Source organism: Lutra lutra, chromosome 6, assembly GCF_902655055.1.
Source record: "Lutra lutra chromosome 6, mLutLut1.2, whole genome shotgun sequence".
Classification (NCBI taxonomy): Eukaryota; Metazoa; Chordata; class Mammalia; order Carnivora; family Mustelidae; genus Lutra; species Lutra lutra.
This window is the reverse complement of record NC_062283.1, coordinates 44,817,316-44,844,853: the sequence shown is the minus strand read 5'-3', so window position 1 is coordinate 44,844,853 and position 27,538 is coordinate 44,817,316. Positions and strand designations below refer to the sequence as shown.

The 27,538-nt window shown below is 36.0% G+C and overlaps 1 protein-coding gene across 1 annotated transcript in view; it reads right to left on the bottom strand.

Annotated features, from left to right (window-relative positions):
- The window catches only part of EYS (eyes shut homolog), a 1,828,849-nt gene that overhangs the window by 1,192,720 nt on the left and 608,591 nt on the right, over positions 1–27,538 (bottom strand). The window contains 1 exon segment of the mRNA XM_047734324.1: positions 1,304–1,425. Within this exon segment, the coding sequence (XP_047590280.1) occupies positions 1,304–1,425 (122 nt within the window).

The following is a 27,538-nucleotide window of genomic DNA, read 5'->3' as shown; positions in this document are numbered from 1 at the left end:
CTAGCTCAACAGAAGTTGATTGTTTCTCCTACCATATAGATGGAAAGGCAGTTAATACAAATTTGTGATATGTCAATTTTAAATAATTGATAATTCACAAAAAATAGCTTTTTACATTTTTATATATTTTAAAATAATGTCAACTACTGGCACTGTGAGTTTTCTATATTAAAAATTGTTCATTTTTTCTCTTAAACTATTGCCAGATATTTCAGAATTGTCTTTAAATGAAATAACCTGCCTACTGTGAATCATTCTGTATCTTATATCCCGCTTTAGTCACCCAAAATAAGAATATCTTTGACAAAATATTTGTCAAAACCCTTACATGCTTGAGATGATCCGAAATCATCAACTGTAATCACAAGACAAGATAGTGTATGAGTTATTTTAGAGGACACTCTGAAGTCATTTTGATTTATCCCTGAAAAAATAATCATCTAAGTAAATTTGCATTCAATTAATCTGCTTCTGTGACAAGAAGAAAATCATTCTAGTCACAGTACATCTGGTTTTGCATCTACTTGAGATACCTCGAGTTTACCAAACAAGTTAAAAATGAAAGCTATTTTATCAATATATATTTGGTTATTAAACTTTTGGAATATTAGCAATAGTTATTCAGAATTTCTATTTAGAGCTTATTTCTCACCTAGAAACTAATACAATTGGATTAGGGAAAATGTGGACTAATTAATGCAAAATTGATCAATAATTCAGTGAAAGTAATCCAAATTCATGAAATCCAGGTAATAAACTGAAAGTTTTAATTCAACATACACATGAAGGAGTCATATGGTGGTATTCATTTTACATGAATGATCCAAAACACTGAGATGACAAAGGCATGTTTTGAAGAAGTAAATGCATTTTTTTTAAGATTTTATTTATTTATTTGACGGACAGAGATCACAAGTAGGCAGAAAGGCAGGCAGAGAGAGAGGAGGAAGCAGGCTCCCTGCGGAGCAGAAAGCCTGATGCAGGGCTTGATCCCAGGACCCTGGGATCACGACCTGAGCCAAAGGCAGAGACTTTAACCCACTGAGCCACCCAGGTGCCCCAAAGTAAATGCATTTGTAACATATGTCAGATCTGGACATTGCACTTCCAAGTTCAATCTTGTTTATAACTTTTGGACACAAATTTCAAATGAATGTTGATACTATCTTGTCAGGAAATGTCTCTTCATCTTGAGATTATTATTTTAATTAATAGATGAAAAGTGAAAATAACGCTGGAATTATCATAGAGCACTGAATACTCCAAGTAATTTTATGAAGGAAACAATAAATACATTACTCACTGATTGCTATTGTAGATGTCAGTACAGGTGGAATTGTTCTTACAAGTATTCATTTTGCAGTCATTGGATTCTTGTTCGCAAAAACTTCCTTCCCAACCAGGTAAGCAGACACACTGGTAGCTCTAAAGGAATATGAAAATTATACAACCTTTAGGTTATTTCTTGCTATTAAGCCTATAATACAGTTATTATTCCTGGCTATTTTGATCTGTCAATTTATGTCTATTTTAATTCTTACAGAATGTTAATACTTCCCCAAAATTACTTTTACCACAGATTAAAAACTATGTGAACAGTTTCTTAAGTACTTAATTCAATAAAAATAAATATGTATTATGTTCTGGACACAAAACTCTTGGTTTTGTTAAATATCTTAATATAAAAACAGTGTATTAGTAATATGAGGTTAGTGATGGTATAAAACTAAATAACTAAATACATAACTCAGCAACTAGCTCACAAGTTAAAAAATATATAACTACAACAAATAAACCTTCTGACTGTTTTGTGGCATTATTTACAAATAATCTATGTCAATACAGTATTGTTAGTCAACTAAAGCTGCTAAACTTTGAATAGCGTTTTTCTAAGAGATAGAGTAGGCCAATAACAATATTCAAAATACTAACACTCAAAATACTAAAATACTTTTCCAGGATTGGGAAAACAAAAACATCTCAAAGTACTGTGGGACAATAATTTATATATTAGAAATACTTTCAAAGAACAGGGGTCTTGTAAAAAAATAGAATTTGGTCTTTTACATTTAAAGATTCTAGATTTAGAATAATGAAAAATACTAAAATCAATGTTAGCTGTTTTCTTAATCTTCACTCTTTCATATAGTAGCCACTAGCCACATGTGGTTATAGAGCATTGACATGTGGCTAGTATCAAATGAGATGTAACTGAATTTGAAGATTTAGTATGAAAAAAGGATATAAAGCATTTTACTAATAATTTTATTACTTACATGTTATAATGGTAATGATTTGAATATAAAGAGTTAAACAAAACATTAACTTCTTTTAACTTTTTCTATTGTGGCTGTTAGAAAATTTAAAACACACACACAGGTCTCATTACTTTTCTCTGAGACAGAGCTGTGCTAGGTGATGGCAACCCAGTTTCTCTGCTTGCAAATATAGTTAATAAGTCTATCTAGTTAGATGCACATGTATGAGGAGCAGGAGCTCTCTGAGATTAAGGAACCTCTTGTACTTTAATACATTCTAGCTTCTTGAGGAGGTCTGGCACCTAACAGATGCTTAATACATATTGGATGAAAACATGAAAAAGAATAAATATGATAGTAAAAGTAAAAGCCGAAGTAACCAGAATGGATTTCAAAAGGATTCTATTTTTGCTAGAGATGAATAGCAAATTTGTTTTGAGCATTACAGTCAAACAACATCTTAATCAGAGAAACAAATAAATTCATGCTCCCTGTATTTGCATTTAGGTTACAGTAATTCAAATGTATGAGCAGTGCCACTGAATATTCTGCTTTGGTTTAATAGGGTCAATTGGTTTGCTATGGCTTGTGAGCTGCTGAAAAGCAGAGAGGGATGAGAGCCACCACATTGTCAACTCTGGGTTTTATTCTTGACTTATGTGTTAATTCTCCAGGTTACTCATTAATACTATTCATGGTTTGCTGGATTTTTGCAGTAATTTTTTCCATGCATTGTGGCCCCTACATTGTTAATGTTCTCAATGAGTTCGGTTACTTTTGGAAAGTTTTCACTTACTGTATTTGGCTTATTATTTTTCCTTCCCTTTTTCGTAAGCATTGATAAAAGACTTACAAGAAATTTGGTATAATGATTATATTTATTTGAAATGGAAGCAATTCTATAGTAAGCAAGGCAAGTGTCTTCTATAGGTAAATGCAGAAAACTACACAATTCAGTGATGGAATTTAAGGTAGAGTGGGATGGAAAACATGCATAAGTCTGTGGGACAATGAGATGCCCTGTTCACTTTCTACAATGTATGAATCATCTTCGTAAAGACAAAAACACAAGTCTACTACTGATTTTTATTTTGACATCTCAGTAATAATTTGAAATTAACGTGACAAGTGAGTCAAAAGCCAATCAAATATCTTTTCCATTAATGCCATACATTCCTTAAAAGCTAATAATTATTGGTATTATTTTTTTTTATTAATTTTTTTAAAGATTTTATTTATTTATTTGACAGAGAGAGAGATCGCAAGTAGGCAGAGAGGCAGTCAGAAAGAGAGGAGGAAGCAGGTCCCCTGCTGAGCAGTGAGCCCGATGCCGGCCTCGATTCCAGGACCCTGGGACCATGACCTGAGCTGAAGGCAGAGGCTTTAACCCACTGAGCCACCCAGGCGCCTAATTATTGGTATTGATGACTTAATAATTAGTAGAAAATTACCATCAATTTAATGGTATAATTATCATTAAAGTGTAAGGTACAACAGCAGTGATCTCTAGATATGATAAAATCTATACAAAAAGGAAATATTAAAAAATGAGGAAAATATGGGTTTTAAATAATTAAACATTACAAATATATATTTTGAAGAAAGCAGAAATGAATATGAACTAGAAATAACCCAGAGTTCAAGTATTTCTATTCATCCATTGCTAACTTAATTCAGAAGCATTTTTCTGAATTTAGACACTCTTTGTACAAGGCACTTTCCCATTCAACATTGAAAAGTTAATTAATTCCAGTAATTTAAAATAAAAGTTAAAGGTAAAATACTATTTTTTAAACCATATTACCAAAAACCATATTGTCCAAAAATAACATTAAGAGAGTAACCACAGATTTAGGAACCTCTCCAGACCAATGTTGAATAAGTACAAAGAAAACACATTGAGGGAGAATGAAAGATGAAGAGTAAATTTTAAAAGTAACTGAGGAATAAAGATACATTACCTTCAAGCAGCCAAAGACTAACATCTTATTTCCCAGTAGTAGAAGCAAGAACATAGTAAAAAATATTCTAATGGAGTGAAAGAAAATAACTAGGAGTGAAAGAAAATAACTATCAACCTAAAAATCTATGGCCAGTAAAAAATACCCTTTTGGGGAAAGGAGAATAAACACATTTGTAGAAAACCAACACCTGAGAATTTACTGCAATGTTTAAGATTGTGGGTATCTGGTGACAACCAGCCAGGATTTCAACTATGCTCTGAGAAGTATTTACTATGTAATTATAAGAATGTTGTTTAATCTCAAGGAACATCAGAAATAATGGTACCTGATTGATAAGGGTGTGAGGATTAAATGAGTACCTAATATAGAACTTCATATGATATCTGACCTACAGTAAGAATCCAGTAAATTTTAACTAAAACTTTCTTTTTTATGGGGGAGGGGCAAAGGGAGAGGGAAGGAGAGAATCTTAAGTAGGCTCTACACCTACCTGGGGCTCAGTCTCACAACCCTGAGATCATGACCTGAGCTGAAATCAAGAGTCAGACACTTAACAGACTGAGTCACCCAGTCCATCTGAAAATGTTCTTTTATCCAGTGAATTATTCAGGTAGTCTGAACTATTCCTCAGTCTCTGATTCCTGCTTCTTTGACATTTTTCCACCTGGAATACTTTTACTTACTTCCTCCAAACCCATCTTTCCAAAGTTTATTCTTCCCTCAAGGTTAAAATGTCACATTCTAACTGAACCATGATCATTTCCTACAGTATACTTTCCTCTCTCACAATTTCTATATTATCTTTTTTTTGATACTTTTAAAGTACAAGAGTTACTCATATACATATTCTGTTTTCCACTTAGTACTTATGATATCTAAAAATATTTTATTGTTTTTGTCTAATGTAAAATATAAATAAAAACATAAATTCTAAGAAGGCATGAACTAATGTTTTTTGTTCAGTTATCATCAATATTTGGAATACTGTTTATATCAGATGAAAAGAATGAATATTAGAACATAAGATATATATGATACTAATTGGTAATAATATAGTCATAGCGAATATTTTGTTTAGGAACTTTTTAGATATTATATCATCTCATTTTCCTAACAAGAAAAAGTATATTTTAAAATACCTTTAAATAACCCTTCATATAAATGTTTAACTGAAAACCATTTCTATAACTAAGGATTGGAAATTCCAATAAAAGAAAATAGGATTAGTTCCACTATAAAAAAGTGCTTATATATTCAGATCATTTTATTTGACTCAATCTTAGTCACAAAATTTATCTTACAAAAAATATTTCCTGTGTAAAACTTACTTTTAGATTCCTGAAAATGTAAATACACACCAAAAGAATAAAAATAACATTTTTAAATTGTGGTCTTTTTCTGGCACATTATTCATATCTAGGCAAAAGGACAAAGATTTCTTTTTTTGTTAATAAAATTTTTAAAAAATAAAGTAAAATTCATAATAAATTCAGTCCTTGTAACAATAAAGAGCTCTTGGGGGGAGGAGCAAGATGCCAAAGGAGTAGGAGACCTAAATATCACCAAGTCCCAGGAATTCAGCTAGATAGTTATCAAACCATTCTGAACACCTACAAACTCAATAGGAGATCAAAGAGAAGAAGAGCAGTAATTCTAGGAACAGAAAAGCAACCACTTTATGGAAGGCAGGATGTGCAGAAAAGTGAATCCGAGGTGATATATAGGAAGATATACCTCAGGGGGCGGGGACAGCTCATGGCAGGCCTTAGAGCAGTGGAGCACAAAATTGTAACTTTTAGAAGTCTGCTGCACTAAGGGACATTGCCCCAGAGGCTAAGCAGAGGGTGGAGCCCTTGAGGAAACAGTGTGGTCTCAGGACCTGTGGGGTCACAAAAAGACCAGTGGTGTCTGAGTGTGGCAGAACTCCCAGGTGTCAGAATGGGGAAGCCAGGTGCACAGATGGAACCTAGGAGTGGGCTGTCAGCTCAGGATTATCTTAAACTGTGATCCAAGACACGAATGGACCACTACTCTTTAAGGAGGGATGCCACAAGTGGGAGATCTGGGGAGATTCCCTCCTTCCTTCTCTAGGAGGAGCAGTGCAGAAGTTCATTGCAGGAATCTGCTGGGTTTGGAGACTACAAACAGGACCGTGCACCAGAGACAGAAATGCTCGGTCACAGACTGGATGAGCACAGAATGCAGCTGGAGATCAGGAAGATGGGAGTGATTGACTGCTTTTCTTTGAGGGCGCATTGAGAAGTGGGGCCACAAGCTCTCAGCTTGTCCAGGCTGGAAATTGGGAGGCTGCCATTTTCATTCTCCTCCCCCAAAGCTATATAGAAAGTGTTCAAGGAACAAAAGCTACTGAGAGAAAAACCAAGTAGATTACGTAGCATGGCCCCTGGCAAGGGTGGTGTAATTCTGCCTCAGGCAAAGATCTTCGAAAGAATCATTGCAACAGGCCCCTCCCCCATAAGAGAAACAAGAACATCTGGCCATGACCAAGCTTGGGATACAGTTTCTTCTAACAGATCAAAATAACACTAAATATAACCTAAATCTAGTGCATGGCTTAGCTCTGGTCTCCAGCCTGATCACATTCTTTCCTTTTTTTTTTCCCTTTTTTCAACTAACTTATCAATTCCTTTTTTAGAATCTTTTTAAACTTTCATCTTTACAGTCTTATTCCATCCCTTCATCATGTTTACCCTTATTTTTGTGTATATATATATATATAAGTTTTGATTTCTTTAAAATTTTTGGAGGCAGTTTCTTCTAACAGACCAAAATTCATCCAAAATCAAGTATGTGGCTCTGTTCTATTCTCCCCCCACCCCGATTCTGGGTCTCTTCTGAATTGGCTAGTGTATATTTTTCTGAGGTCATTCTTACACTTTTAGTGTTTTGTTCTCTCATTCATCTATTCTTATGTGGATAAAATGACAAGATGGAAACACTCACCTCAAAAAAAAAGAACAAGAGACAGTACCAATGGCTAGGGACCTAATCAATACAGACATTAGTAAGATGTCTGATCTAGAGTTCAGAATGATGATTATCAAGGGGCTAGTTGGGCTCAAAAAAAGCATTGGAATACTAGAGAATCCCTTTCTGGAGAAATAAAATCACTTTCTGGAGAGAAAAAAAAAACTAAAATCTAATCAACTTGAAATAAAAAAAGCTATTAATGAGGTGAAATCGAAAATGGAGGCTCTTACTGTTAGGATAAATGAGGCAGAAGAGAGAATTAATGATATAGGAGACAAAATGACAGAGAATAAATAAGCTTAGAAAAAGAGAAACAGGGGCGCCTGGGTGGCTCAGTGGGTTAAGCCACTGCCTTCGGCTCAGGTCATGATCTCAGGGTCCTGGGATTGAGTCCCACATCGGGCTCTCTGCTCAGCAAGAAGCCTGCTTCCCTCTCTCTTTCTCTCTGCCTGCCTCTCCATCTACTTGTGATCTCTCTCTGTCAAATAAATAAATAATCTTTAAAAAGGAAAAAAGAAAAGAAAAAGAGAAACATACAACTACTGGACCACCAGGGGAGAAATTGAGAGATAAATGATACTAAAAGATGAAATAATATTAGAATAATTGGGATCCCAGAAGAAGAAGGGGGGGGCAGAAGGTATAATGGAGCACATTATAGTAGAGAATTTCCCTAATATAGCAAAGGGGAAAAGCATCAAAATCCAGGAAGCACTGAGAACCCCCTTCAAAATTAATTAAAATAGGTCCACACCCTGTCATCTAATGGTAAAACTTACAAGTATCAGTGACAAAGAGAAAATCCTGAAAGCAGCTCAGGACAAGAGGTCTGTAACATACTTTGGTAGAAATATTAAATTGGCAGCAGACCTATGCACAGAGACCTGGCAGGCCAGAAAGGACTGGCATGATATATTCAGAGCACTAAATGAGAAAAATATGCAGCCAATTATACTACATCCAGCTAGGCTGTCATTGAAAATAGAAGGAGAGATAAAAAGCTTCCAGTACAAACAAAAACTAAAAGAATTTGTAAACAACAAACCAGCCCTACAGGAAATATTGAAAGGGGTCCTCTAAGCAAAGAGAGAGTCTAAAAGTAGTAGACCAGAAAGGAACAGCAACAATATACAGTAACACTCAACTTTATAGGCCATACAATGGCACTAAATTCATATCTTTCAATAGTTACCCTGAATGTAAATGGGCTAAATGCCCCAATCAAAAGACACAGGGTATCAGAATGGATAAAACAAAACAAAACAAAACAAAACAAACAAACAAAAAAACACAACAACAAGATCCATCAATATGCTGTCTACAGGAAACTCATTTTAGACCCAAAAACACCTCCAGATTCAAAGTGACAGGTGGAAAACAATTTACCATGCTAATGGACATCAAAAGAATGCTGGGCTGGCAATCTTTATATCAGACAGATTAGATTTTAAGCCAAAGACTATAAGAGATGAGGAAGGACACTACATCATACTTAAAAGGTCTGTCCAACAAGAAGATCTAACAATTTTAAATATCTATGCCCCTAACATGATAGCAGCTAATTATATAAAACAATTAATAACAAAATAAAAGAAACACATCAACAATAATACAATAACAGTAGGGGACTTTAAAACCCACCACCACTGAAATGGACAAGCAAAGATCAACAAGGAAATAAAGGCTTTATATGAAACGCTGGACCAGATGGACACCACGATATATTCAGAACATTCCATCCCAAAGGAACAGAATACACATTCTTCTCTAGTGCACATGGAACATTCTCCAGAACAGATCACATCCTGGGTCACAAATCAGGTCTCAACCAGTACCAAAAGACTGTGATCATTCCCTGCATATTTTCAGACCATAATGCTTTGAAACTAGAATTAACCACAAAAAGAAAGTTGGAAAGAACTCAAATACATGGAAGCTAAGGAGCATCTTACTAAAGAATGAATGGATCAACCAGGAAATTAAAGGAGAATTTAAAAAAAAAATCATGGAAACAACTGAAAATGAAAACACAAGTATTCAAAATATTTGGGACCCAGCAAAGGCAGTCCTGAGAAGAAAGTATATAGTGATAAAAGCCTTTCTCAAGAAACAAGATACTCTCAAATACGCAACCTAACCCTACACCACAAGGAGCTAGAGAAAGAGCAGGAAAGAAAGCCTAAACCCAGCATGAGAAGAGAAATAAAGATCAGAGCTGAAATCAATGAAATAGAAACCAAAAGAAACAGAACAGATAAATGAAACAAGCAGCTGGTTCATTGAAAGAATTAATAAGATTGATAAACCCCCGGCTAGACTTATCAAAAAGAAAAGAGAAAGGACCCAAATCAATATAATCATGAATGAAAGAGGAGAGATCACAACCAACACTAAAGAAATACAAACAATTATAAGCACATATTATGAGCAACTATAAACCAGCAAATTTGACAATCTGGAAGAAATGGATGCATTTCTAGAGACCTGTAAACTACCAAAACTGAACCAGGAAGAAATAGAAAACCTGAACAGACCCATAACTGGTAAGGAGATTGAAGCAGTCATTAAAAATCTCCCAACAAAGAAGACCCAGGGTCACACGGCTTCCCAGGGGAATTCTACAAAACATATAAAGAAGAATTAATTCCTATTCTCCTGAAACTGTTCCAAAAAAATAAAAATGGTAGGGAAAGTTCCAAACTCATTTTATGAGGCCAGCATGACCTTGATCCCAAAACCAGATAAAGACCCCATTAAGGAGAATTACAGAGTAATATCCTTGATGAACATGGATGTGAAAATTCTCACCAAAATACTAGCCAAAAGTATCCAACAGTATATTAAAACAATTATCCACATGACCACATGGGATTTATTCCTGGGCTGCAAGGCTGGTTCAACATCCACATATTAATCAATGTGATACAATACATTAATAAAAGAAAGAACAAACCCATATGATACTCTCAGTAGATGTTGAAAAAGCATTTGACAAAGAACAGCATACTTTCTTAGTCAAAACTCTTCACAGTGTAGGCATAGAGGGTACATACCTCGATATCATCAAAGCCATCTATGATAAACCCACAGTGAATATCATTCTTGATGGGAAAAAATTGAGAGCTTTCCCCTAAGGTCAGGAAAACATGGCAGGGATGTGCACTATCACCACTGCTATTCGACATAGCACTAGAAGTCCTAGCCTCAGGAATCAGACAATGAAAAGAAATTAAAGGCATCCAAATCAGCAAAGAAAAAGTTAAACTATTACTCTTTGCAGATGATATGATAATTTATATGGGAAACCCAAAAGATTCTACTCCCAAACTGCTAGAACTCATACAGGAATTCAGTAAAGTGTCAGAATATGAAATCAATGCACAGAAATCAGTTGCATTTCTATACACCAACAGCAAGACAGAAAAAAGAGAAATTAAGGAGTCAATCCCATTTACAATTGCACTCTAAACCATACAATACCTAGGAATAAACCTAACCAAAGAGGCAAAGATCTATACTCAGTAAACTATAAAGTACTCATGAAAGAAATTGAGGGAAGCACAAAGAAATAGAAAAACGTTCCAGGCTCATGGATTGGAAGAACAAATATTGTGAAAATGTCTATGCTACCTAAAGCAATCTACACATTTAATACAATCCCTATCAAAATACCATCAATTTTTTTTAAAGAAATGGAACAAATAATCCTAAAATGGAACCAAAAAAGACCCTGAATAGTCAGAGGAATGTTGAAAAAGAAAACCAAAATGGGCAGCATCACAATTACAGACTTTAGGCTCATTACAAAGCTGTAATCAAGACAGTATGGTAGTGGCACAAAAACAGACACATAGATCAATGGAACAGAATAAAAAGTCCAGAAATAGAACCTCAACTCTATAGTCAACTAATCTTTGACAAAGCAGGAAAGAATGTCCAGTGAAAAAAAGACGATCTCTTCAACAAATGGTGTTGGAAAAACTGGACAGCCACATGCAGAAGAATGAAACTGGACCATTTCCTTACACCACACACAAAAATAGACTCCAAAGGGATGAAAGACCTCAATGTGAGACATGAATCCATCAAAATCCAAGAGGAAAACACAGACAGCAACCTCTTTGACCTCAGCCACAGCAACTTCTTAGAAACATAGCCAAAGTCAAGGGATGCAATGATAAAAATGAACTGCTGGACTTCATTAAGATCAAAAGCTTTTGCACAGCAAAGGAAACAGTCAACAAAACCAAAAGACAACTGACAGAATGGAAGAAGATATTTGGAAATGAGATATTAGATAAAGGGCTAGTATCCATAATCTATAAACAACCTATCAAACTCAACACCCAAAGAACAAATAATCCAATCAAGAAATGTGCAGAAGACATGAACAGATGGACAGACATCCAAATGGACAATAGGTACATTAAAAAGTGCTCCAGATCACTTGGCATCAGGGAAATACAAATCAAAACCACAGTGAGACACCACCTCACTCCTGTCAGAATGGCTAAAATTAACAAGTCTGGAAATGATAGATATTGACAAGGATGCAGAGAAAGGAGAACCCTCTCCTACACTGTTGGTTGGAATGCAAACTGGTGTAGCCACCCTGGAAAACAGCATGGAGGTTCCTCAGAAAGTTAAAAATAGTGCTACCCTATGACCCAGCAATTGCACTACTGGGGTATTTACCCTGAAGATACAAATGTAGTGATCCAAAGGGGAACTTGCACCCGAATATTTATAGCAGCAAAGTCCACAATAGCCAAACTATGGAAAGAACCTAGATGTCCATCAACAGAGGAATGGATAAAGAAGATGTAAGCACACACACACACTGGAATACTATGCAGCCATCAACAATGAAATCTTGCCATTTGCAATGACATGGATGGAACTAGAGGGCATTATGCTAAGCAAAATAAGTCAATCAGAGAAAGACAATTATCATATGATCTCTCTGAAATGAGGAATTTGAGAGGCAGGGTGGGGTGTCGTGGGGTGTACTGAGGAAAAATGAAACAAGATGCAACTGGGGAAGGAGATAAACCATAAGAGACTCTTAATCTCAGGAAACAATCTGAGGGTTGCTTGGGGGTGTTGGGGGGAGGGCTGAGGTGGCTGGGTTATGGACATTGGGGAGGGTATGTGCTATGCTGAGTGTTGTGAATTGTGTAAGACTGATGATTCAGAGACCTGTACCTCTGAAGCAAATAATACATTATATGTTAAAAAAAAAAAATGCTCTCCAAAAGAAAAAAAAAAAAAGAATGAGCTCTGCCTATTGACTCAGTCTATTTCCTTTTAATGTTATTTTTAGAATTCATTTTAATCTACAAAAACTTATAAAATTGGCTATAGACACAAAGACTGACAAATACTATATGTAATGATACTCAGGATTAGATATAATATAGTAATATTTATTCTTAAAAACAACCAGATCTATGTTAATATGATTTCTTTGAACTATAGAAAGCGATTATTTTGGTGCTTTAAGTCTAAAATGAAGTAATATGTATTATTCTGACAGAAAGTTAATGGGATATTTAAAAACAATTTCTGCAAAAAGTTATAAATGCTGAATTTGACTGAACATATTTTGAAATAATGCAATGAAAATACATGTTAAAATGAGTGGTACTTTCAAGGCCGAACTCTTTTAGAAAAACAGTTTCTTTAACTTGGGGAAATGTAATAGATAAAGATAATGAAAAGCTGCATGTTAGATGTGAATGTTGATAGGGCATAAATCAAACTATATTGACCTTTTAAAAACACTTTCTAAAGGAAGTATAAACCTGTAATAAACTCATTCATGTTTTCATATAAAGGTTTTTGATTAGTATTAAGAAAAGCAGATTAGTATTAGTGCCTATTCTAAATGAGGAAATGTCTTTAAGTACAAAGTTCCACTTTCCCTACAATTAGTTCTTTTTCATTATAATTGATTCACTATAATTTCATTCTCTTATTGAATGTACTACCTTAGTAAACAATTTGCAATCCTTTCCAAAAGGTTTCCTTACCTGTAACATTTTTTTCCTCCCATTTTTTTTTTAAAGATTGTATTTATTTACATGAGAGAGAGAAAAGCAGTCAGGAGGGGCAGAGAGCAGGAGCAGTGGGAGGAGCACAGGGAGAAGCAGACTCCCTGTTGAGCAGGAATCCCAACTTGGGGCTTGATCCTAGGATCCAGACATCATTACCTGAGCTGAAGGCAGGTGCTTAACTAGCCACTGATGTGTCCCACCTTTACTATTTTTTTTTCTTTCCTTTTTCTTCCTCCCTTTCTCTCTCTTTTTTTCCTCTTCTTTTTCTTTTCCTTCTTTCATTCATTCTTTTTCTTTCTTTTCTCTCCTTCCTTCTCTGTTTCTCTCCTTCCTTCCCACCTTTCCTGCCTTTCTTCTCTCCTCTTTTTAAGAATGTGTTTCAAACTAGACTAAATGGGCTTAGGCTACCAGTACCAGAACTTTATTCTTTACCAATAATACGGTTACCATGGGAAAACAACTAATCTGTCCTCAAACACATTTCTAGTATCCTGAATACTGATTTCCATATTGATTCAATTTGACAATTGGAGATATAGTCTATTACCCAAAGCTTTATCCCCAACATATATAATATGTAAGAGTACAAAAACTGCAATCTTCTGAAAGAGTATCACAAACATAAAGATATGAAAATATGAGTGCAATTCTGCTGTAGATAGTGTAGATATTTGGGACAATTACTTCTTGGTCTGAAAGCCAAATGACAATGATAAAGCACATCATAAACTAAACATCAGTTATTTTCCACCATCAGGCTTTTTCTAAAATATTTCACAGAAAGGGAGCTGGGTGGCTTAGTTGCTGAGACTCCTGGTTTTGGCTCAGGTCATGATCTCAGGGTCTTGAGATCCAGCCCCAGATTGGCCCCATACTGGGTGGGGAGTCTGCTTGGGATTCTTTCCTCACTCCTCTCCCTGTGGTCCTCCCACTGTTCACATTCTCTCTCTCTCAAATAAAAGGAATCTTAAAAAAATATTTTACAGAAAGATAATAAACAGTTCTTTTTCTCATATCATTTTCTGGTACATTAGAAAGCCCACAAAATTTTACAACTTTTATTACTCAAGGCTGTCTTAAAACATTAGATTATTTGGTCCAATGGTTTTAAAATTTTTTACTAATTTTTAGTAGAAGCCTTCATACAAACATAATTCCCTAGGGAATGAAAGGAAATAAAGCAGCATAAAGCAGATCTGCTCTGAGTGAAGCAAGGAAAGAAGTTCTACCCATTTAGCTATCTTAGCCACTCTCTCCCTTCCCCATCTGCCACTAAGGATATGATGAAGCCCCAATGAGTCTCCAAACCCACAGACTGAAGAACACTGAACCAACCAACCTACTTCATTTTTTAATGAAGAAACTGAACTCAGGGAGGTTAAATTGATTGTTCAAGCTACTATAAGTAGCTGACAGCAAAACTGGAATTAGAACTCATGTCTCTTTATTCCCTCCCCAGTATTCCTAAATGTAGCTTTAAAAAATCAATTCAAGACCTCAGCCGCAGCAACATCTTCCTAGGAACATCGCCAAAAGCAAGGGAAGCAAGGGCAAAAATGAACTATTGGGATTTTATCAAGATCAAAAGCTTTTGCACAGCAAAGGAAACAGTGAACAAAACCAAAAGACAACTGACAGAATGGGAGAAGATATTTGCAAATGACATATCAGATAAAGGGCTAGTGTCCAAAATCTATAAAGAACTTAGCAAACTCAACACCCAAAGAACAAATAATCCAATCAAGAAATGGGCAGAGGACATGAACAGACATTTCTGCAAAGAAGACATCCAGATGGACAACAGACACATGAAAAAGTGCTCCATATCACTCAGCATCAGAGAAATACAAATCAAAACCACCATGAGATATCACCTCACACCAGTCAGAATGGCTAAAATTAACAAGTCAGGAAATGACAGATGCTGGCGAGGATGCAGAGAAAGGGGAACCCTCCTACACTGTTGGTGGGAATGCAAGCTGGTGCAACCACTCTGGAAAACAGCATGGAGGTTCCTCAAAATGTTGAAAATAGAACTACCCTATGACCCAGCAATTGTACTGCTGGGTATTTACCCTAAAGATACAAACGTAGTGATCCGAAGGGGCACGTGCACCCGAATGTTTATAGCAGCAATGTCTACAATAGCCAAAGTATGGAAAGAACCTAGATGTCCATCAACAGAGAATGGATAAAGAAGATGTGGTATATATACACAATGGAATACTAAGCAGCCATCAAAAGAAATGAAATCTTGCCATTTGCGACGACGTGGATGGAACTAGAGGGTATCATGCTTAGCGAAATAAGTCAATCGGAGAAAGACAACTATCATATGATCTCCCTGATATGAGGGAGAGGAGATGCAACATGGGGGGTTGAGGGGGTAGGAGAAGAGTAAATGAAACAAGATGGGATTGGGAGGGAGACAAACCATAAGTGACTCTTAATCTCACAAAACAAACTGAGGGTTGATGGGGTGTGGGGTGTTGGGGGGGTGGAATTATGGACACTGGGGAGGGTATGTGCTATGGTGAGCGCTGTGAAGTGTGTAAACCTGGTGATTCACAGACCTGTACCCCTGGGGATAAAAATACATGTTTATAAAAAATAAAATTAATTAAAAAAAAAAAAACGTCTGGAAAATTAGTAAATTCAGAAATATATTTTTTGAAATGTACCTTGAAGACAACTTGAGAATTTTAAGGCAATCTTCAAATCATGTACATTGAATAATCCTCTTACATGAATTTCCATATTCTTTTTTTTTCTGTGTATCAGAAAGTTGCCAAATGGTCTAATTGATACCAACATGCAAACAGCAGTGACCAATAATCATGACCCCTACTCTCATAATAGAGATGGCAACGGAGAAAGCCATACTATTAACATTATAACTGGTATTAATTGGTTTATTATCAATGTTGTAAACACACAGCTTGAACTGTACACATATGAACTAAAGAGAACCACCCTGAATTTATGGGTTGTTTTCAGGTTAGATATAGCAATGCTCATCCTCACTGAACTTGATAGTGATAGAGAGCAGAGAGAGTAAAAAATCACTGCTTCAATTGAAGGATGCAGTCATGGGATATTTGCAGTCTCAGGATATATGTAAATCAGTGTGTCTGAAAGTTTTCAAACCACAAGTATGGAACTCAGTTCCAGTACAGCAAACCCAAGGAAAACGAGCAATCTAAAAAATTAGAAAAGTAAGCTAGGTTTTTTCACAGTAGCTATAGAAACAAGTACCAAACAAATAATGAAATATTGGCATGTTGTTTTATATAATTTCTAACACCCCTTTACAATAGATCATGTTGCCACTTTGTGAAGTGAAATAAAATAATGAACATGAGATAATATAAAGATATTTTGAACATGTTTTTAACCTGTTGATTTGTTTTATGTATTGTAAAACTTTGGCTCTTGTTAATTTTTATTTATCAGGATTTTCACTTTAAGTTCTGTAAGATTAGGTAGAGTTTTTTTATGTTTAAACAGAAAGCATTTATATGCAACACTATATTATGTATAACACAATATATATTATTATAGACATATCTAGCATATATGATAGATGCATATATATCATAAATTCTATATTATATGCATTATAATGGGTGGCTCGGTGGGTTAGAGCCTCTGCCATCGGCTCGGGTCGTGATCCCAGGGTCCTGGGATCGAGCCCCATATCAGGCTCTCTGCTCGGTGGGGGGCCTGCTTCCTCCTCTCTCTCTCTCTCTCTGTCTGCCTGCCTCTCTGCCTAATTGTGATCTCTGTCAAATGGATGGATAGAATCTTAAAAAAAAAAAAAAAAGAAATATTTTGCTCTTGGTCAATGGTGTTGTACATATTTGTTGTAAATTATTAATTATTCAAAGATATTTTGGCATAAATGAGAGAAGTCCTATTGTGATCATCTGACTTGAGTAAACAAGAAAAGTGCATGAGGATCAATTACCCTCTCCCATACAGCTACTTCATATTTATAAAAGATGTAAATACACACATATAAGAATCTGTGTCCTTTTTTTTCAGATTTCATTTATTTATTTGAGAGACAGCACAAGCAGGGGTAGGGGCAGAGGGAGAGAGACAAGCAGACTCCCCGATGAGCAGGGAGTCTGACACAGCTCAATCCCAGGACTCCCAGGAGTTGGAGAACATGATCTGAGCTGAAGTCAGGCACTTAACTGTCTGAGCCACCCAAGAGTCCCTAAAAATTCCTGTGTAAATACTCAACAGGTCCATGGGAGCTATAATAGTCACCCCTGAGTCATATATAAGCTAACAATGATACTAAAGATTCATGTCCCTTTGTTAGAGTAACAGAAGTCCAAAGTGAACTTATAAGAAATTTTTACATATTCTATTCATTTTATTGCATTATTTAGCTTCTCCCCATTTTTAATCTAATAATGCCATTTTTGGTGCTCATTGGACTTGAGTGGCATCCCAACTTCTGTCTTCCGTCCATATGCCATTGCACAATTTACTTAAACCTATCTTATCATTTATAAAACTGGGTTTAGAGTAGGATTATTTGGGGGATATATTTTTTAAGGGCTTTCCTGTGTACTCATATATTAAAAATTCATTATAATTTAGCTATCATTATAATTACTGTCCCATCAATCACTGAGTACTGTGAAACCATCACCTCCGCTGAAGCATAATCATAAACAAAAATCAGAACCACAACTTAGCGCTCATTTTCCCTTAGGCATTTTGAACCTCCGATACCTCAAATCACGATATTACAACCTTTGGCACCATCTCTTATGCTCTCATCTCTTCTAACCCTTCATTTCTATTCTATTTGCTCTTCTACTTTTATCAGTACTGCTCATTTAGTACTCTTGTTCTCCAAGTATATTTGACCAAATCATTAGTTCTCTTTTCTCATTTCCCAGACTAAAGATTATCATACAGCATTTCCTAAAATGGGATACTTATACCAATTGGTATATAAGAATTATAGGTTTATTTTAATTATAATATTTTTATTTCTTTACCATGACTCCAAATTATATTAGGATGGATAGAAAAGTGCATCAAGTTCTGAATACATTCCTTGAGAAGACAACAAGGAAAGCAATTGAGTTGATGTAAGTGGTATATAAATTTGTGGCAAAATAACAAATTTCTCTAATTTTAATTAGCTGACTAAAGCTGAAAATTATGTCCACTTGGCCCTCCTATTATACATGTCTCCTTGGTGCTCTGTTACTGTCCTCAGGTCTGTTTGAATAGCTTTTCTGTGATATGATGTGTGTGTGTGTGTGTGTGTGTGTGTAATTCTGAGTGCCACCCTACAATATTTTTCCTTTGGCAAAAACTTTCAGTTTAGAAAACTAATACTCTGATTAGAAAGCCTACATTCCAAAGATGGTTTCTGCAAGTACTTCAGTTAACTTTATCTCTGACCAATACCAGATGCTTTTTAAGTTAGTGTAAGTTAAAAATAGGAATCCATTAATGAGATTATTATTGAAGATACAGGAACTGATTAAATATTTTACAGGCATCTCTAAAATATTTCAGAGACTATTCCATGCTCCTTCATGACCAAGTGTAGGGAGCCCTGTAGCCTGAAGCCACAGAAATGATAATCCTGGTTAACTAAATTATCCTGTGCTCCTTTTCTTATTCAGAGGTTTTCCATTCACATGACTCTGAAAGATAGTGCAACTGAGCCCAATGGCTGGAAAACCTGTCACAATTGCCCAAGGGAAAATCTAATGCATGTAATTTCTGAGCCCAGCAAAAGATACAAAGTGGGGACATAATTAATGTAAGAAATGCCAGAATGATAACATAATTCAACCTGGCTTGATTTGATTATAACCCAGTAGTGAAGAAGTAGAAGTAACTCACATCTATTTCTAACTGTAGCTATGGGGACCTATGAAGAAGAAAATCATAATTGGTATGTTCAAACAGATTTCAGGTTCACTTTTCAAATCTTTTAAGTTCTATTACTATTCACTCTTGTCAGATGATTGCAATACGATTTCTTTCTTTTATACCAGAAATTCATTAATAATTCATTATTTACAACAAACACAAAAAATGTCAGTGACTGAGAGTAAAATATTCTTTTAGAAAAACTACAAATTTTAAATTGTAATATATGATGTAATATGTAATGTATGTATGTAATATATGATAATATATATCATATATTTTATTTTAGTTATACTCCTTTTTTTAAAAAAGATTTTATTTATTTATTTATTTATTTATTTATTTATTTATTTATTTATTTGACACAGAGAGAGAGATCGATCACAAGTAGGCAGAGAAGCAGGCAGAGAGAAAGGGGGAAGCAGGCTCCCCGCTGAGCAAAGAGTCCAATGCGGGGCTCTCTCCCAGAACCCTGAGATCACGACTTGAGCTGAAGGCAGCGGCTTAACCCACTGAGCCACCCAGTCATCCCTAGTTATACTCGTTTTATGTTAGTTGAAATATGCATGAATAAACTTTTAAGCAAAAGAGGTTATTACCTTCTGTTGATAATCTTAAGAAGTATGGTTATTAAATGATTTTCACAAATATGACATCTACAACTTCTCTATAAATCTTATCTTTTATAATTATCATTATCAATACAGACTCTTAATATAGAAACTTCCAAAAGTTTGAAAATTAAGTATGTATCATTTGATGTCTACAGCCATACCACACTGATTATGCCTGATCTTGTCTGGAGTTTACAATTAAAAAATTTTTTCTTGGTGCCTGGGTGGCTCAGTCATTAAGGGTTTGCCTTCAGCTCAAGTCGTGATCCCAGAGTCCTAGAATTGAGCTTTGCATTGGGCTCCCTGCTCGGTGCGAAGACTGCTTCTCCCTCTCCTACTCTGCATGTGCTCCCTCTCTTGCTGTGTCTCTGTCAAATAAATAAATCAAATATTAATTTTTTTCCTTAGTGGGTTTTTTAATAAGGTTCTCAAAATAGTATGCATTCATATAAATTATAAATAAGTTTTTAGTTCAACCATTTAATTTGGAAATAGTTATTATCTCTAACATCCCTCTTCTTTTCTTTTAAAGAAATTATGTTTGTTTATAATTAAATGTCTGTGAAGTGTTTTTTATTCATTAAAGAAAATATCTCTCAACTTTTTCAATTGATTTCATTGAACTGTTGTATATTTTACAGCTTTGTGTTGTTATTAAAACAATGTATTAATATCAAATCTTATGTTAAATCATAATAAACATATTGACTTATTTCCCTTCCACTGAGATTATTTGAATATGATAATTTTTATTCAACATTTGTTGATTAAACATTTTAGATTTGGCAAGGAGAATGGGAAATTTCTTATCACAGTGATAAGCAGTAGCAAAACATTCTCCAAAACATGAGTTTTATCCTTTGCTCTGGAGCAGATGCAAAGAAATATAAAATTAGACCTTTTCTCTAAGAAGCAAGAGCATGGAAAGCTTATATTAATAATACTAATAACAGTTGAACTCACAGAAATGAATTCTATGTAAAACTATTTATCCTTATGCTCGAGAGTAACAAATACTGTTAAATCATATCATTGTAATATTGATAAACAAAAATACAAGAGAAGTAAAAAAAAAATTCATACAGGGGCACCTGGGTGGCATAGTGGGTTAAAGCCTCTGCCTTTGACTCAGGTCATGATCCCGGGGTCCTGGGATCGAGCTCCGCATCAGGTTCTCTGTTTGGCAGGGAGCCTGCTTCCTCCTCTCTCTCTGCCTGCCTCTCTGCCTGCTTGTGATCTCTGCCTGTCAAATAAATAAAATCTTTTTTAAAAATTCACATAATGTTTTTCTTAATTCCATGATATTTACTACAACTGTATGATATGAATGGCATGCTAGGTGTTTGTGATACTTCAGTGAACAGAACAGACAAAATATTCCTGTTTGAATATTTGGTGAAAATTATTATGATGTTCTTATAGGGACATATACATATAGTACTGACCACAAAGGAACATTAAAATACCTATTGTCTATAGGCTTTTTTGTGTAAGATGTTATGTGTGTTATAGATCATGTAATGTGGTCTCCCTTGGAGACTCTAGGGGAGAATCTATTTTTTGCCTTTTCCATTTATAGAGCTGCTTCCTCATATTCCTAGACTTAGGGCTTCCTTCCTTTATCTTTAAAGTCAACATTGTGGCATAGTGCTTTAATCCTTACACTGCCTTCTTTTGTATGCAAATCTCTCTTTCTGTCTCCTTAGATGCTTGTGATACATGTAGGGCCTACCCAGATAATCCAGGACAACTATCTCATCTCAAGATATTTAACTTAATCATATATACAAAGTCCCCATTACCATATAGTGTTCTTAGTTTTGGGGATTAGATCCTAGATATCTTAAGTGGCCATTATTCAGTCTACTCATTGTCCATCTGTCTACCCTCTGACACTCTACTCATGAAGGTAACCCTATAGTTAACACATGAAAAAAAATAAATAAAACACCATGAAAAACATAGTTCTCAAATTAAATTCCATCACATTCTTAAGTTTCATTCTATTAAGTCTATTAATATTTTTTTTGGTAGTTCTTTCTAGGGGTGCCTGGGTGGCTTAGTCAGTTAAGCTTCTGACTCCTGATTTCTGCTCAGGTCATGATCTCAGGGTCATGATCTTATGATGGTGAGATCAAGCACCCTGTTGGGATCCATGCTCAGCAGGGAGTCTCCTGGAGATTCTCTTTCTCCTTCTCTTCTGCCCCTCTCCCTCTTAGCTCATTCTCTCTCACTGTCTCAAATTAAAAATAATTAAAAAAAACAGAAGTTTGATAGTTCTTTCTAGTGGCCTAACACTACCTTATTACTGGGCTATTTTATTTGTCATCAGTTACAGCATCTGTTTTCTAAATAATCCACATGTCTCTGACCATATTCATCCCTACTTATAATACCCAGAATTAACCTTTTTAAAAATTAAACCCAACCATGTTACTTAGCTCCTGAAAAATCCAAAACAACAACAACAAAAATACCCTATTTACTACTACCATTCATGGAACAAAATCTAAATCTACGATTTGAAATTAAACTGTCCTGCCTACTCTGAGAACAAAACTCCAGTCTCTTTTTTAACCATTTCACATCTTTCCACAAGTATACCAAGCACTCCAAGTACAAAAATTGTCAACATTTATAAACATGTACTATAGAATAAACTTCAATACTTTTATTATTGGCAAGCTGCTATTTATTCCTCAAGACGACAGACTAAACATCATTAAGATTTTTTTTCCTTCTGTAATGTAGGAATAATGGCTACTCCATCTACTCCATCTTTGGGTCTCCACATTCATTCATATTTTTTTATGCCATTTGCGTGGTATTTTTTTTTTTAATTATCACTCTAGGGGCACCTGGGTGGCTCAGTGGGTTAAGCCTCCACCTTCAGCTTAGGTCATAATCTCAGGGTCCTGGGATCAAGCCCTGCATCGGGCTCTCTGCTCAGCAGGAGCAGACCCTCTCTCTCTCTGCCTGCCTCTCTGCCTACTTGGGATCTCTGTCTGTCAAATAAATAAATAAATAATCTTTTAAAAAAATATCATCACTCTATCTCCTTGATGTAAATTTGAGCATGTGGGAAATGCTGTGCCCAGATCACCTTGGAATCCCCAGAAACGAGCTTGGCAGGAAGAAGACAATCTACAAATGTAATTAGTTGAATGAGTGAGGACATCAGAGGCAAATGAGAAAACTAGTGCCTGTAATAACAACATAACTGATGAATACTTCTCTCCTCAAGATACTACCATATATTAAACTAAATCTCTCCTCAGAAGTAATCATTGCTTGAACATGAAATTAATTCCTATTTCAGTTCTTACTTTTTACTCAGATAAAGTAAAATAAATACATACAAATATATAAATATTATATAATGATGTATAATATATATGTTTCAGAAAGTTTTAGGTCAAGTTTTTCCTGACTGGAATTTTTTCTCTTTTTCCACTGGAATTTTAAAACTACCCAGTAATAGAGTTGTTATATAAATTGTCCACTGCCTGCAAATCATAGTGATTTTATATTTTCAAAACCTGTTCTTATATGAATAATTATGCTGCTATAACATTATTCAAAATATGTTTATATGAGTTTTTTCATTCACCTATTAAATAAAGGAGTATGTTTGCAGGTATCTCTGAGTTTAAAACTTCTCTATATATATTTAAATATGACCTTAATCAATCTCTTTTTTATTGAAATATATTAATATAAAGTGTTATTTTAGTTTTAAGTGTATAATTGATTGAGATCAATTTATAGAATTGTCGAGTCATTATATTGTACTTGTATATTCCTATACAATAGGTGCTTTAATATCTGTTTAATAGACAGACATCCTGTGGGATTGTCTAAATTCTGTTATAAACACATCATAGCTAAAATGGTCTCTGTCCATTTCTCTTTCCTTCACTCCATTACAGATATTGTTCCCTGAGTATTTCACAACCAACTCTCTCTCTAAAACAAAACAAAACAAAACAAAACAAAAATCTCATCTCTAAAAAGGTGTCCTGGGGAATCCCAACTAAAAGAGTTGGGAGCTGGGAGAGGTTCAGCACACGAACTGTAACATGGCCTTTTGGAGCTGAGTGGTGTGTGAGTCAGCTGGCAAAGAGAACTCTGTCAGTGGTTGTCGATGTAGCACAGCATGGTATAGTAATGCAAGTATTAAAGCATTATACTAGCTGGGGACAGTGTGGGGAATACTGGCAGAAAGGAATGTCATAGCAAATGTGGTATTAAGGCCCTTCAGAGGTTTAGTAGAAATAGAAATCATCAGAATAGTGGAAGCAAATGGCTCTTGCTAAGTGTCATTGATACAGTGAAAAAGACAAAGACAAATTAGGGTGAAAAATAATACTTTTTTAAAAAAGTAAGAGTGAGGAGGGGTGCCTGGGGGCTCAGTGAGTTAAGCCTCTGCCTTCGGCTCAGGTCATGATCTCAGGGTCCTGGCATCAAGCCCCACATTGGGCTCTTTGCTCAGCAGGGAGCCTGCTTCCCCCCCTCCCCCTCTGCCTGCCTCTCTGCCTACTTGTGATCTCGGTGTGTCAAATAAATAAATAATCTTTAAAAATTTATTAAAAAAGGGGGAGGAGTCAAGATGGCGGAGAAGTAGCAGGCTGAGACTACTTCGGGTAGCGGGAGATCAGCTAAATAGCTTATCTAAAGATTGCAAACACCTACAAATCCAACGGGAGATTGAAGAGAAGAAGAACAGCAATTCTAGAAACAGAAAATCAACCACTATCTGAAAGGTAGGACTGGTGGAGAAGTGAATCCAAAGCGACGGGAAGATAGACCGAGGGGGGAGGGGCCGGCTCCCGGCTCCCGGCGGAGCAACGGAGCACAAAATCGGGACTTTTAAAAGTCTGTTCCGCTGAGGGACATCGCTCTAGAGGCTTAACCGGGGTGAAGCCCAGGCGGGGTCAGCGCGGCCTCAGGTCCCGCAGGGTCGCAGAAGGATCAGGGTTGTCTGAGTGTCGCAGAGCTTACCGGTATTAGAACGGGGAAGCCGGCTACAGAGACAGAGCCGAGGAGTGACTCCCAGCTCAGGGTTACCTTGAACCAGTCGCAGGCTCGGTCAGCTCGGAGCGTGGCCGGAGGCCAGGGTGATGGGAGTCATTGGGCGCTGTTCTCTGAGGGCGCACTGAGGAGTGGGGCCCCGGGCTCTCGGCTCCTCCTGGCCGGAGACCGGGAGGCTGCCATCTTCATTCCTGCCCTCTGGAACTCTAAGGAAAGTGCTCAGGGAACAAAAGCTCCTGAAAGCAAACCCAGCAAACCCAAGCGGATTACTGAGCCCGGCCCCGGGTAAGGGCGGTGCAACTCCTCCTGGGGCCAAGACGCTTGAGAATCACTACAACAGGCCCCTCCCCCAGAAGATCAACGGGAAACCCAGCCAGGACCAAGTTCACATACCAAGGAGTGCAGTTTCAATACCAAGAAGAGCGGCAGAATTCCAGAGGAGAAGAAAGCAAAGCACAGAACTCATGGCTTTCTCCCCATGATTTTTTAGCCTTGCAGTTAATTTAATTTTTTTTTCTTTTTTAATTTTTTTTTCTTTTTCTCTTCTTCTGCTAATTTTTTTTAACTTTTACCGTTTTCTTTTTTAACGTTTTTTAAATAGTTTATCTAATATATATATATTTTTCCTCTTTTTATATTTTTTCTTTATCGGCTTTCTTTTTTTAATAGTTTCTTTTTTTTTTTTCTTTCTGAACCCCTTTTTGTCCTCTTTCTCCCCCCTCACAATTTGGGATCTCTTCTGATTTGGCTAAAGCATATTTTCCTGGGGTAGTTTCCACCCTTTTAGTATTTTACTTGCTCCTTCATATACACTATCTGGACAAAATGACAAGGCGGAAAAATTCACAACAAAAAAAAGAACAAGAAGCAGTACCAAAGGCTAGGGACCTAATCAATACAGACATTGGTAATATGTCAGATATAGAGTTCAGAATGACGATTCTCAAGGTTCTAACCAGGCTTGAAAAAGGCATGGAAGATATTGGAGAAACCCTCTCGGGAGATATAAAAGCCCTTTCTGGAGAAATAAAAGAACTAAAATCTAACCAAGTTGAAATTAAAAAAGCTATTAATGAGGTGCAATAAAAAATGGAGGCTCTCACTGCTAGGATAAATGAAGCAGAAGAAAGAATTAGCGATATAGAAGACCAAATGACAGAGAATAAAGAAGCTGAGCAAAAGAGGGACAAACAGCTACTGGACCACGAGGGGAGAATTCGAGAGATAAGAGACACCATAAGACGAAACAACATTAGAATAATTGGGATTCCAGAAGAAGAGGAAACAGAGAGGGGAGCAGAAGGTATATTGGAGAGAATTATTAGGGAGAATTTCCCCAATATGGCAAAGGGAACAAGCATCAAAATCCAGGAGGTTCAGAGAACCCCCCTCAAAATCAATAAGAATAGGTCCACACCCCGTCACCTAATAGTAAAATTGACAAGTCTTAGTGACAAAGAAAAGATCCTGAAAGCAGCCCTGGAAAAGAAGTCTGTAACGTACAATGGTAAAAATATTAGATTGGCAGCAGACTTATCCACAGAGACCTGGTAGGCCAGAAAGAGCTGGAATGATATACTCAGAGTACTAAATGAGAAAAACATGCAGCCAAGAATACTATATCCAGCTAGGCTATCATTGAAAATAGAAGGAGAGATTAAAAGCTTCCAGGACAAACAAAAACTGAAAGAATTTGCAAACACCAAACCAGCTCTACAGGAAATATTGAAAGGGGTCCTCTAAGCAAAGAGAGACCCTAAAAGTACTAGATCAGAAAGAAACAGAGACAATATACAATAACAGTCACCTTACAGGCAATACAATGGCACTAAATTCATATCTCTCAATACTTACCCTGAATGTTAATGGGCTAAATGCCCCAATCAAAAGACACAGGGTATCAGAATGGATAAAAAAACAAAACCCCTCTATATGTTGCCTACAAGAAACTCATCTTAAACCCGAAGACACCTCCAGGTTTAAAGTGAGGGGGTGGAAAAGAATTTACCATGCTAATGGACATCAGAAGAAAGCAGGAGTGGCAATCCTTATAACAGATCAATTAGATTTTAAGCCAAAGACTATAATAAGAGATGAGGAAGGACACTATATCATACTCAAAGGAACTGTCCAACAAGAAGATCTAACAATTTTAAATATCTATGCCCCTAATGTGGGAGCAGCCAACTATATAAACCAATTAATAACAAAATCAAAGAAACACATCAACAATAATACAATAATAGTAGGGGATTTTAACACTCCCCTCACTGAAATGGACAGATCATCCAAGCAAAAGATCAACAAGGAAATCAAGGCCTTAAATGACACACTGGACCAGATGGACATCACAGATATATTCAGAACATTTCATCCCAAAGCAACAGAATACACATTCTTCTCTAGTGCACATGGAACATTCTCCAGAATAGATCACATTCTTGGTCCTAAATCAAGTCTCAACCGGTATCAAAAGATTGGGATCATTCCCTGCATATTTTCAGACCACAATGCTCTAAAGCTAGAACTCAATCACAAGAGGAAATTTGGAAAGAACCCAAATACATGGAGACTAAACAGCATCCTTCTAAAGAATGAATGGGTCAACCAGGAAATTAAAGAAGAATTGAAAAAATTTATGGAAACAAATGATAATGAAAACACAACGGTTCAGAATCTGTGGGACACAACAAAGGCAGTCCTGAGAGGAA